The sequence below is a fragment of the Alnus glutinosa genome, chromosome 5, assembly GCF_958979055.1.
Source record: "Alnus glutinosa chromosome 5, dhAlnGlut1.1, whole genome shotgun sequence".
In the NCBI taxonomy this organism is placed as follows: domain Eukaryota; kingdom Viridiplantae; phylum Streptophyta; class Magnoliopsida; order Fagales; family Betulaceae; genus Alnus; species Alnus glutinosa.
In genome coordinates, this window is record NC_084890.1 from 17902170 (window position 1) to 17916455 (window position 14286).

At 40.8% G+C, this 14286-nt stretch overlaps 1 protein-coding gene across 1 annotated transcript in view; it reads left to right on the plus strand.

The window, feature by feature from the left end:
• Positions 1-14286, plus strand: part of LOC133867984 (protein ROOT HAIR DEFECTIVE 3 homolog 2) — a 69659-nt gene that overhangs the window by 23111 nt on the left and 32262 nt on the right. The window contains 2 exon segments of the mRNA XM_062304771.1: positions 2090-2255; positions 8515-8639. Of these exon segments, the coding sequence (XP_062160755.1) occupies positions 2090-2255; positions 8515-8639 (291 nt within the window).

The window sequence follows — 14286 nt, forward strand, 5'->3', positions numbered from 1 at the left end:
AATCCTTGGTGGTGCGTTGGCGTGGACAAGTTCAGAATGAGTCCCTTTGGTGTGGTCGATTTTGTGTGAGCGGCCGATTCTGGGTAGTAGCCGATTCCTATCGATGATTCTGGGTATGATCCGGTTCTGATCGGTGATTCTACGTTTTCAGGTTCTGGGTAGTAGCTGATTCCAATTGGTGATTCTAGGTATGATCCGGTTCTTATCAGTGATTCCAGGTTTTCAGGGGGAGTAGTTCCCATTCAAGGTTTTCAGGGGGAGTGTTCCTGTTCAAGGTTTTCGTTGCTCTTGGTTGTTTAGGAGGAGTAGTCCCATTTAGAGAAAGAAAAAGAATCAAACTCAAGATTTCAGAATCTTCCATCTTGAGTTTGAGGGGAGATGTTAGAATATATGAAAAAATTATATTTGGTTGATATTGTAATATTCTCTATTTACGGTGAATTGTAATCAAATCATAGGGATTTGATTATCATATTAGTATTTACTCTAAACCCTATAAATAGGGATCTTTGTATTGTTAACGGGGAAGTTAATAAGCACAATGTAACTCTTTGGGCTTTACCCTGTGGATGTAGGTTATAGACCGAATTACGTAAATTATCCGTCTCTTTTCTCTCTTTTGCTTCCACTAATATTCAATTTATTATTTAGTCCAATTGGACAGTGTGGGATAGTCCGTTGAAGATCTCTTATTTGGATTTATTTAGTATTGCTCAGAGAAAAGATGCATGGGTGGTGGATTACATGCAAGTTCGAGAAGGGATTATCGGTGGAATGTAAGTTTTACTTGACCAGTTCAGAATTGGGAGGTGGAGGTGGTCGTATCTTTATTTGAGAGGTTGTATTCTTTCAAATTGAGACAACGAGAGGAGGATGTAGAGTTTGAAGTGAAGTCGTTTTATCAAGCGTTAACTAGCCAAAATTGATCATCTTTTCCTTGGAAGAGTATATGGAGAATAAAGGATCCTTTGCGGGTGGTGTTTTTTGTGTGGACAACAACATTAGGGAAAATATTGATGCTTGATAATTTGAGAAAGAAGAATGTTGTGGTGGTTAAGTGGTGTTGCATGTGCAAGAAGAGTGGGGAATTCATTGGTCATTTACTGATTCATTGTGAAGAGCAAGGAAATTATGGAGCTCCATCAGTGGGTTATGCCTAGAAGGGTGATTGACTTGTTGCTCAGTTGGAGAGGACTTGTTGGGTGTGGTACAACTATGGAAGTATGGAGGTTGGCTCCATTGTGTTTACTGGAGTGTCTTTGGCGAGAAAGGAATGCTTGGAGCTTTGAAGATGTAGAGACCTCAGTGATAGAGTTGTGGAAGATAATGTTCAACACTTTCTATACTTGGATATATATGCACATCATAGTTTGATTGTTTCTAGTTTTGTAGATTTTTTGAATTTGTCTTCTTCTTTTTCTTTAGATTAGGGGTTCTCTTGTATATTCCATGTGTACTAGAGTTGCGTCTCTTTGCGCTTTATTTATGATAATGAAATTACATATCAATTTTTTTTTAATCATTTTCTATCAGTTAAGCTCTTGGGATAATTGGTAATTTAATATAGTATCAAAACAAAGGTTCCAAGTTTGGACCTCAACTTTATATTGTAGATCCCATTTAAATATTTCACGTGTTGGGTTATACCTAACAAGGGAAAAGTCCTGGTCCACATGTAAGGGTGTGTTTAAGAATATTAACTAAATGATTAAATTCATCATTTTCTATCAGTTTAAGCTTTTGAAATAATTGGTGATTTAACAATCATAATATCTCACTTGTGTATATGAAGAATGATTGCCAATTTCTCAAATTCCAAAGCAACAAATAGACATATCCTTTGATGGACTATGGGATACCATTTTTTTTGCATTTCAAGAGGTTTATGGTTGTTGGGCTTTTATCAAATCAAGGTCTTGTTATATTGCCCATTTTGGTCTTAGAAATAATACTGTTCATATTCTGATATGGAATATAAGACTTTTTGTGCTTAAAGTTGAGTTATAGAGAAGTAGACCTATTGTTAGTTTGCAATTCTATGGTTATGTTTTATTCTTAATTGATTCTTGCTGCCTTATGACTTGTCCAGTTTGTTCACCCTGCTTTCACCACCTTGTTGGGACATCTGCGTTCTAAAGCTCTCGAGAGTTTTAAGAGTAGATTGGAGCAGTCACTGAACAAAGGAGAAGGGTTTGCTGCATCTGTTCGTACTTGTACTCATTCTTGTTTGCTCGAGTTTGACCAAGGATGTGCAGGTAGTAAAAAATGAAAATTTAATCAGTACAACATACACATACTTATGCAGAAATTATGTTTGTGTCAATGCTTATTCTAGATGGAATTAGGGTTGTACTCTCCCTGTTCTGGAACATTCTCTAGTTGCTTCGTACTATGTATTTGTGACATACTTTAAATTTGATGTGCAACATGTCAACATTAGAGAATTTTGAATAAGCACTGTGAAAGGTTGAATTGACAACTATGCTGTCTCTGTATATTTCTTTTTCTTAGCTACTATTGCTGTCTATGTAGTTTGTAGAAATTGGGTCTTATTTTGTGCAAAGGTATAGATGTATGATTTGGAATTTGCCTAAGTCTTTGTTTTTTACATTATTGTACAATTGGATGATACTAGCCTTTGTTAATGTCCCTTTGACTCATTTTTTTGGATTTTATTGATCTTTTGAACGTTAGATTGTAATGACCGAGGGAATCTTTGATATGCTTCCTTAAGTGTTCTCAACTTTTTTTTAATGCTTGAAGCACATGATTTTCTTTTTGATTTATATTTTCTTATACTCATCTTGTGATGGTTACTGTTGTTTGATATAGATTTTGGGTTTCTGCCTTTCTGGTGCATCTTTTTACATGATTATTTAGTGTTGCTGAAAGTTTTTGTTGAAACGCAGAGGAAGAGGAATAATTCTTATTGCATTATCACCTCATGCGATTACGTCGTTTAAATAGAGAAACCATAGAGAAACCCTACGAACTAATATGGAAAGAAAATAGACAATACATCAGAATAAATTAGAGAATAAAATCAGGACCCAATATGGAAAGGTCCGTTATTTTCAACACTCCCCCTCAAGCTGAGGCATAGATGTCTCGCATGCCTAGCTTGGATAAGGCTGAATGAAGAGTACCACTAGAAACACCCTTTGTCAACATATCCGCCAATTGTTTTCCAGTCTTCACATATGGTGTGCAGATGATACCTTCTCTGAGTTTTTGTTTAATGAAGTGTTGATTAATCTCAACATATTTGGTTCGGTCATGTTGGACTAGATTATGAGCAATACTGATGGCTGTCTTGTTGTCACAATACAGTCGCATTGAGTCCTTGGAGTCAAACCCAATCTCTGTCAAGAGTATTTTCAACCATAATATTTCACACACTCCTTGGGCCATAGCTCTAAAGTCCGCCTTTGCACTAAATCTGGCAACCCCAGATTGTTTCTTGCTCCACTATGTAACCAAATTACCTCCCATAAATGTACAATAACTTGATGTAGACCTTCGATTTGTAATCGAGCCAGCCCAATCTGCATCTATATAGACTTATATTTTCAAGTGATTATGTGGAGAAAAGAACAGTCCCTTACCCTATGAGGATTTTAAGTAGTGAACAATGCGATAAATAGCTTCCATGTGAGACTCTCTCGAGAATGCATGAATTGACTCGCCACACTAACAGCATATGCATTGTCTGAACGGGTATGGGATAGATAAATCAATCTCCCAACCAATTGCTGATATTTGCCCTTATCCACAAAGGGGCTATCGGCACATTCTCCCAGTTTAACATTTACCTCTACTGGATTGTGAGTAGCTTTACACTTGAGCATTCATGTTTCCTTAAGAAGATCGAGTATGTATTTTCGTTGAGAGATAAATATACCATGCTTTGACCTTGCTACCTCAATGCCCAGAAAGTACTTTAGAGTCCCCATGTCTTTTACTTCAAACTCATTTGCAAAGCGATGCTTTAAGTTTTGCATCTCCCCATCATCATTACCTGTCAAGACAATATCATCAACATACACAGTTAAAGCTGTTACCTTTCCTTGAGAGGAATGCTTGATGAAAAGTGTATGGTCAGCCTGACTCTGCTTGTAACCAAATCCCTGCGTAGCCTGGGAAAACCGCTCAAACCATACTCTTGGAGATTGTTTCAGACCATATAAAGCCTTCTTTAGTTTGCACATTTTTCTTGCTGAGGACGAATCTTCCAATCCTGAGGGAATTTCCATGTAAACTTCTTCTTCTAGGTCTCCATGCCGAAATGCATTTTTCACATCAAATTGATGTAAAGGCCAATCCAAGTTTGTAGCGATAGATAATAGAACCCTAATTGAGTTCATCTTTGCTACACGTGCAAATGTTTCCTTCTAATCAATCCCATAGGTCTGGGTAAAGCCTTTTGCAACAAGTTTGGGTTTGTAGCGTTCCACAAAACCATCGGCCTTATGCTTGATAGTGAACACCCACTTGTAGCCAACAACCTTCTTTCCATTAGGTAATTTGACCAAATCCCAAGTTTGGTTCTTGTGAAGAGCTTCCATCTCTTCATGCATCGCTGTCTTCCATTTTGGATCACTAAGTGCCTTTTGTAGATTTCTAGGAACAAACATAGAAGACAATTTGGATACAAAGGAACGATATGTGAAGAGAGATGTTGATAAGAAACAAAATCAGAAATTGGATGGTGTGTACATGACCAAACTCCTTTGCGTTGTGCAATGGGCAGACTTATATCATTGAAAACAGGTATTACAGAATTCATATCAAAAGTAGACGGAGTAGTACCTGAGCCCGAATCAGATGTTTGGCATGTAGCATCAGGAATGGTCTTAGCTTTCTGGCGTCTGGACTAAACTCTTAACTCTTCCACAGGTGGTGCAGATGGCTTATCAATAGGTTTAGATGGAGACTCATTAGTAACCTGTTGTTCTTGCTCCAGCTTTGACATAGGAGTAGGGATAGGTAACGGAGTCAAAAAATCCTCTTCATCAATCTGACTCTCCCCCGGAAGAGGAGTAGGGGCGGACGAGAAGTAGGATTGTTGCTTAAAGAAAGTGACATCCTTAGAGACAAAGTATTTTCTGGATGGAAGGTGATAACATTTGTACCCCTTTTGAGTGGGAGAGTAGCCAACAAAGACACATTTGAGTGATCGGGGGTCTAACTTACTCCTAGTAGGACCATGAATATGGACAAAGTAAATACAACCAAAAACTTTTGGATAAACACCTTTTGCAGTAGAGAGAGGTGGGGACAGTACCTCAAGGGGTGGAAATCTAGTACCCGAGAAGGCATCCTATTGATGAGATATGTAATAGTAAGTAAGGTGTCCCCCCAATAAGATTTGGAACATGCATGTCAAACATAAGGGAATGAGTTACTGCTAACAACTGCCGATTTTTCCGTTTAGCCACACCATTTTGCTGCGGAGTATCAACACACGTGGTTTGGTGGATAATGCCTTGTTCACGAAAATAGGCCTCGAGATTACCAGACATATATTTGCCCCCATTGTCAGAGTGAACAATTTTAATCGTGGCATTGAACTGAGTTTGAACTATCTTATAAAACATCTGAAACACAGAAAACACAGCACTTTTGTCCTTTAACAAGTAGACTCATGTGGTCCGGGAAAAATCAATAAAAGACACAAACTACCGATAACCAGATAAAGAAACCATGTGTGAAGGACCTCACATATCAGTATGAACAAGAACAAAATGTGCATCACTTTTATTGATACTAGGAGAAAAAGATACATGATGGTGTTTTGAAAGTTCACAAGTTTCACATTGAAACTTAGAAACATTATTATGCAAAAATAACATAGGAAACATGCGTTGCAAAATTAAAAACGAAGGATGCCCTAAACATTGATGCCAGAGCCAGATTTTAGCTACCGAGTCATTCGCCCGAGTTGTATGATAAGCCTATATGAGCCGACCATGTGTGTCGAGCTGAGAGTCCAGATAGTACAGGCCATCCTTCAAGCTACCACTACCAATCATCTTCCTCGTGGCTAGGTCTTGAAAAAAGCAATAGTAAGAATAAAAGATTACACGACAATTCAGCTCAATGGTAATACGTGCAATGGATAAAAGATTATCGGCAAGGTTAGGGACATGAAGAACAAAGGCCAAGGTCATAGAAGGGGTCATAGAAACAGATCCTTTACCCGATACTGGGGACAGAGAATCGTCAACTATTCTAACTTTGTCTCTGTCTGAACAAGGATTATATGATGAAGATACAGGAGACATACCAGTCATATGGTCAGAGGCACTGGAGTCAATGACCAACGGATCATTAGGTGGAGTAGTAGATGCATTTAGAGCAATGGCCAAATTACCTATAAGAGCGAAGGATGATGCTGCAGTTGTAGGTGTGTCCAATCGAGACATAAGTCGACGAAGTCCTTCTACCTCGTCTTTACTCAGTACCCCTATATCTGTAGTAGAGGAAGAACTATCAAGTGTGGGAGTGGCCATCTCACCTGCGGAAGTATGATGGGCTGGAGGTTTGAATCTTCCACCTATGCGACCCCCACAACCTTGGGTAGGACAGCCTTGAAGCTTTCTACAAGTCTCCCGAGTATGTCTTGACCTATTATAGTGGTCACAAAATAATTTATCTTTGTCATCCGAAGTCACATCTGCTGTTTTGTCCCTATCTAGAAATTTGGAACTGTTGCTCTAAGTGCGTTGAGATGCCCCCACTGGAGCGGATTAGGACTGTGAACTGGAATGAAGCATAGTGCTACGATGACTCTCCTCATTTTGAATGTAAGAAAACACCTATTGTAGTGATGGAAGAGGCTCCTTCCCAAAAATCTGAACCCGCGCTCGATCATACTCGGAATTCAATCCACCCAAGAACTCATAGATGCGTTCTTCTTCAATCATCTTCTTAATTTGAGCGGCATCAACAGCGCGCATAGGCTATAAATTCTGATAATGATCAACTCCTGCCACAAACTACAGAGTTTATGAAAATGAGCGGCTACTAGAGAATCACCTTGCGTGAGGCCATGGATCCGGCACTTCAAGTCATACTTCAGTGCAGCATTCCCCACTTTGGAATATGTCTGAACAATAGCATCCCAAACTTCTTTGGCCATATGGAGGAATAAGTACCCTGATTGATTTCTGGTTGCATTGAATGTAGTAACCATGACATAACTGTGGAATTTTCTGCTTCCCACTTATCATAAGCGGGATTATTGGGTTGTGGTTCTTGAATTCTGCCATTCAAGTATCCCATCTTCCCTTTGCTCTTAATAGATAAAAGAGTTGATTGTGACCGAGCAAGATAATTGAGCCCATCTAATTTGACAGTTGGGATTTGAAGAGTTGGATTTTCACCAAGGGAGGTCACCACCTGACTCTCTAACCTTTTCGTCTGATTTGTCTCCAACATTTTTGAATAAGACATCCTACCAACTATAGTGCTCCAACACAAACGGTGGACTCAAAAAAATTACAAGGAAAAAGAGAACTAGAAATTGAACCATAAAAATAGATTATTCATTCTGCAATCAAGTTTTTTTTTTTTTTTTTTTGCCTAAACTACAGGTCGTTTAGCAGGGTGAACGACAAACTTGGAACCCTTTTTGAACGACATGTCGTTTAGTCAAGCTGAGGCAGAATCATCTGGCCATCGCTGGAGCTCCACGCCCCGCTGCTCACGTCTGCCAATAGGCCTCAAAAACTCCAAGGTGAACCAGAACTTGCCGAACAGAACAAGGAAGGCGACCTTGTTTACAATCGATGCATCAAACACACTGAGTAGTGTTCGGGATGGATTGGTGTTCACCAAAAAACGCCGCCGTTCGTCGGAGGGACGGCCCAAAGAACGCTGTTAATACCTTCTGTGGGTTATGCGACCTAGATTATGGTGAGCCATATCTAGTTGCACAATCCCAAAGGGTAGGCGCAGCTTGACCGTGGTCTGGTAGAGAAGTATAGGAAACGAATGGAGAACCCAAGCACCCAGAAACTAACGAAACCCTAGGTTGGCTCTGATACCGTGTTGAAACATAGAGGAAGAAGAATAATTCTTATTGCATTATCACCTCATGCGATTACATCGTTTAAATAGAGAAACCATGGAGAAACCCTACGAACTAATATGGAAAGAAAATAGACAGTACAATCAAAATAAATCAGAGAATAAAATCAGGACCCAATATGGAAAGGTTCGTTATTTTCAACAGTTTTGGTATCTACTTTTCTTACATGTTTGCATGGTGTTGTGTAAAAGTTAAACCCTTGTTTAAAGGATGTTATGGGTCTTCTTGAACCTACCTCTTTTACTTGCCTTGAAAGAACATTATTTCCTCTGATTTAAGATTTTAACTGGATATCTTATATGTTTTCTATCAATTCCAGCTTTTTAATTGTTTGGCATGATTGATATTCAAATCCTTTGTGTATGTTAATCCATCGTACAGTCAATGCCTCCTATAGGTGACTTGCTATGTTCCACTTTCAGATGCTGCCATAAGACAGGCTAATTGGGATAATTCAAAAGTCTATGACAAACTTCACAGTGATATTGATGGGCATGCATCATCTGTTCGTAGTGCAGAGTTGTCGAAAATGATAGCCATTTATGAGGTATTGTTCTTGATTAATGCAATGAGTGAATACTGCTTTCTAGACCAGGTTGTTCTTCAAATCATGTCCATAATGATATTTTGAGCCAAATCACTAACACTCTATTTGGAACCAATTCACGATTGAATTGAATTTAATTCATTCTGATGAAAAATTGTCTATTGCTTCTCCGACAATGGCGTTAGTCTAGTCTTTCTTTTTTGGTATTCTGCGATGGGTGTATGGAGTTGGTTCTCTGTGGAAGCTAAGTATTTTGAGTTTTGGGTGGATAGAGTTTGAGTTGGTTGTGGGCTACCATGGAAGAGTTTCTTCTAGCAGTGCCCTTGATGGAGTTTCTAAAATCCTCCAGGGTGGGTTCTAAAGACTTTATCGTCCGAAGGTGTGTGAACAAGTTCGGACGATATTTGGCTGTCATGGAATACGGAGGTGGCGGTCAGAGGGGCTTTGTGGTTATTCTGGAAGGTAGAGGTGGTAGGGGATGGGTTGGTTTTGTGCTTGAGTTGCAGAAGGTTCTAGAAACCTTTCAGACTTCCATCGGTGATGGTCAAAACACTCTTCATTCTGGGGAACCCCTTGGTGGGTACTCTTTGTCTGTCCACAAGGTGAACCCTTTAGTGCCTTCGGTGTTGGTGGTGTGTGCGCCGACAGGGGAAGCTGTCAAGATGTCTTATGGTGTTGAGGTATTGGTTGGACCGAGGCAGTATACGGTGGGTTCCAATGCTCTTAGGAAGGGTTATACCTGTTGCTTTAGTGTCGCAGGCTCAAAAGGCCAACGACTGTGGTGTGCTTGGAGATGCGAGAAATCCCTAGTTTCACACTGGTACATTATGTGTTGCAGATAGTGGGAGTGAATCGAGGGGGGACAAGGACGTCAGTGGGGCTGTTCGTACTTTGAGAAAACAGCTGGAGTTTTTGAAGGGGGAAGGTGACATGGTAATTGAGGAGTTGGACGTGGCCAGTAGATAATTGGGCTGGTAAAAATTATTAGTTCGAAACAGGATGTGTTTCCAGCATTGGAGCCCAATCACAACGAGGGTCCAACCTTCTCAAACACCCTTTGGTGAAACACTAGGCACAAAACCATTATGGTTGGTCCAATTTAATTTGCCAGAAAAAAAAATAATGAGTAAAACGTGCATTTTGGCCCAGTTTTAAACCCGCGCTTAAGTGGATGGTGAAGGCAGGGGCTGGCCCTACTTCTTCTTCGGGCATGGGTTGGGGTGTGGGTGCAGGCCCTGAGTGTGCGTGCGTGAGATCCGCCAATCTTGTTGGATCTCTGACAGCCTCACCATCAAATTCTGATGATCATGGTGCTTATGTGGGAGATGTTCGGAAAGGAAATCAGAGCATCATTTGGGGGGAAAGAAAATCCTGACGATTGCCCTTTGTCTACCAGTGGCTTATTCGAACACCCAATCGAAGCCGATCTCTCTCGAACCTTCGGATATTGCTGGTAAGAGGCTGCGATGGTCCTTATCAGTCTTGGCCCTTCCCGATGTGGGTGTTTGTGGTGAAGTTTCTATTCCTGGAGGGATGCCTCGATTATTCTGGCATGTTGGTTCCAGCTACGACACTGTAGCCGACACTAAGCCCTCTAGAAATGGTGGTTTTGGCTGCTTTAGTGCCAGTTAAGTTCTCTGTACCTAATCTGGTCCCCATAGGTGAGGTGATGATGAAGCTCTTAATTCTTCAGATTGGGCAATTATTGTAAAAGTGGGGAAGCGGGTTTTCTTACCGGATTTCTTTCATTCTAAAATGTGACCCGCCTTTTCTGGATATGGATGATATGGATTTGTACAGTGGGAAGATCCCATTTTTTGTAAGCCTTTGTGCTCTTGCCCCCTGTTGTAAAGGAGAAACCTTATAGGCGGGTCCATATCATCCATATCCAGAAAAGGCGGGTCACATTTCAAGAATATTGAACCACGGCCCACATGACTCCCAACCACATCAAAGGATATAATTCCTTTCCCCTTATCAACAGGGGAAAGAACCCATTTTTTGAAAGCCTTTGTGATCTTGCCCCTTGTTGCCTCCAGTTCCAAATTTGTCAATAGATAAGAGAGAAGAAAGAATTGAAAAGATTGTCTTGTTATTTCGATTCCTTATGAAGCCTAAATTGCTATCTTGGAATGTGAGAGAGTTGAATGAGGGGGATAAGTGCCTTAGTGTTAGGAATTTGCTCAAAGAGTGGAAGAAATATGTTATTTGTGTTTGGGAAACTAAACTGGAGCATTTGTCTAGTAGCATTATGCGTAGTTTATTGGGATGCCAAAACATGGATTGGTGTTGTTTAGATTCTAAAGGGGATTTTGGTGGGATTTTGCTTATGGTATAAGAGGGTGGTGAAAAAAAATCAAAGTGTGTAGGGGGAGTTTATTGTTACTTGTTCTTTGAGAAATCTTGAAGATCACTTTTCTTTAGCTTTTGCGGGTATCTATTGCCTTAACTCCGATTGTATTAGAAAGTATTTATGGGATGAATTGGCTGGTTTGCTTTGTTTGTGGAGATTTTAATGTCACTCGTTTTCCTAGTGAGAGGTCGGGTGAAGCCCTTTTTTATCTAGCTATGGTGGAGTTCTCAGATGTTATTTTTGATCTATCCCTGTTGTAAGCTGTACTTTACGTGATCGAACAACCGGGATCCTCCCTCTTGGTTTAGAATTGACAAATTTCTCATCTCTCCTGAATGGGAAGCCCAATTTGCTGAATTGTCTCAGAAGAGGTTAGCAAGATTTTGCTCGGACCATTTCCCTATTTTTCTGGATTGCGGAGGCTTTCACAGAGGTAGAAGGTATTTCAAATTCAAGAATATTTGGTTAAAACCAAAGGGCTTTATAGTTAGGATGAAAGAAGGGTAATTCTAGAAGTCCCTCCAAAATGCGGTGGCTTTTAAAATCACCGTTTGATCAGAGTTCAATAATGATCAATCACATGCCCAATGATAATTTTAAAAGTCACATTATTATTGGAGGCAACAAGAGTCACACAAGTGGGACTTCTAGCATTACTCAGTAAAACAATCGTAGACATCTTACTACTTTCAACCTTCCCCAAGTTTTGTTTTGGCTCGCAAATTTAAGGCATTGAAAGCTGATTTAAACTCTGGAATGAGGTGTTTGGTAATGTAGAGAGATAGGAAAAGTTTTTTTTGGATGAATTGCGAGTTCTTGATGGTTGAGAAGAAGAGAGAGCTTTGTGTGTTGAGGAGAAGTTGAGGAAGGATAAAGCTGTCAGGTTACTCTTTTGGAGGAGGTGAGTTAGAGACAGAAATTGAGGGCATCGTGATGAAGAGAGGGTGAAAAGTGCATATAATTCTTTCATCAACTGGCCATTTGGTTGAGGTTGAGGCCATTTGGTTGCACAGAGCGTTTGGGGTGCAAGAGTCTTTAAGGTGGTGAAAGCTATGAACAATGATAAGGTGCCAAACCCTAATGGTTTTTCTATGTCGTTCCTCCAAGCTTGTTGGGATGTTTCTTAGAGAAGATATAATGAATGTTCTCCATGATTTTCACGCCATAGGCAAATTTGAAGAAGTCTTAATGCCACTTTTGTTACTCTTATTCTAAAGAAATCAGCAACTATTGATTTTAAGGACTTCCGACTTATTAGCCTAGTGGGTGGAGTTTACAAAATTGTTTCTAAAGTTCTAGCAAACTGGTTGCGAGTTCTTGATGATTTTAAGGACTTCCGACTTTTTGTGTTCTTGTTTTAAGTTGTTTTTGCCTTTAATTGAAGATTGTCACTTTTTCATTATTGAATGAAATGTCTGACTCATTAAAGTAGAAATTATTGAATGAAGAATATGAAGCGACTAATATATGATGTCTTATAAATGCTTTTATATTTGTCATGATGGAAGAAAAGATGGCATAGGATGACAAGGAAAATCAAGGGTTGCAAAATTAGAGTTAGTGTTTGTAACAAATTGGGTGCTGGTGAGATTGGTTGGACAAATTAAGGGTTTATAGATCTAGTTATCTTTGCTGGAACCAAAGAGCATACAATAAAAAAGCAAAGAATCACTACTAGCATCGCACTAAGCATATCCCAAGAGTTTTTCATTTAACCCAAAGCCTTCATGCACTACATGTGCTTGCATGCAGTATAGTTGGAATTAACGTCTGGTTGCCCTTTTGTGATGAGGTCTGTGAGTCGATGGTCTGTTGAGTCTAAGGACTTCGACTTGTCGGTGGTGGGAGGTTTTACTGGGATTCGGATACGAGAGAAATGCAAAGGAGTGACGAGGTCTATCCTTCTTCGTAGAGATGAGGCAGTCTGGCTGATTAAGTCGTTTGATGAGTTAGTTTCGGTTCAAGATTCTAGAGTCTTTTGGAATCAATCCGTTGCTGGCTTCCCACGTATTCTTGGACAACAATGCTCTAATAGGCATGGTTTTTTCCTGCTTATTGAAGAATATGAGGGCAGGAAGAAAAATGGTTCCATTTTAGTGCCGAAAGGGAGATACGGTGAGGGTTGGGAGCGGTTTGAGGTGGAGCTCCGCCTAGCCATCAGTCATCTTCAAGCGGATCAGTCCAGGGTCACAAAGCAGACTAGTGCACCGAAAGTTCCACTAGCTGGGACTAAAGCGGAGACAAGGAGGAGTTTTGCAGAGGTGTTAACTTCGGCTCTGCCAGTGAATGAAGAGCCGTTTGGTCCTTCCAGCCAGCCTTTAGCAAGAATTCCAAGGTGGTTGGAAGGTTCTAATGAAACAGGGAAGAAGGAACTTTATCAGGTGCAGGATCCGGTTAAGGATTTTCGTGCTCATGCAAAGGCTCCGGTGTTTCCGGCCCCTACTTCGTCGATGTCTCCTTCAACGGCGGCTCACGATAGCCTGACCAAAGAATTTTTTTCGGCGAAGGGCTTGAAGAAGAAACCAACTCCGGTGTCTTGCGCATCGGGAAAGTCGCAGGTCTCATTCCCAAGGAGAGAAGCTGTTGGGTCTGCCAACACGTCTTCCGCTGCATCACGCAAGGTCTTCTCTGGTGATAGGCTAGGTGTCCGTAGGCTAAGGGAGTCGTTGGCAGCTCTGCACGAGGAGATTGGTCTTTGTCTAACGGATCTTCTCTTGCTGGAGGAAGGACACCTGGATTTCAGTCAGAAGCAGTTTGCTTCTCACGCTGGTCCTAAGACCAAGCAGGCCTTTATGGGTTCTAAGGATACCCGGCCCATCTCCAAATCCTCTAAAGTGGCCCATACTTCTAAAGGTAAAGCCCCACTGGGTTTTCCCATCAAAAAGCCCAAGTTTATTGTTAAAGCTAAAGCTGGATCATGCCTAAGACCCATTCCGACCCCTTTGTTTTCTATGCATGCTGGAGCGTCAACTTCCGCAGCACATCAGGTACGTAAAGACAAGGATTCCGGCGTCTCTGCTCGTGGGTCTGGTTCAGATCATTCCAGTCGTGTTTTTCAACGTGTTTATCAACGCCGGAAGTCTGGAATTTTTAAGGCTGTTTGGACAAGAAAACAGGGACAAGTCCCTGTGGCGGGTCAGAGCGTGAGGTCTGAGAAACCAGAAAATTCCCTTCGGCTGAGTATGCCTGAGGTCGTGATGTGTGGTGAAGAAGGAGAAGATGCAGCAGTGGCTCTTCAGGTGGACGGTGGCTCTTTGAAGGGTTACAAAAATACTGAAGTAGGGGAGCAGGTTT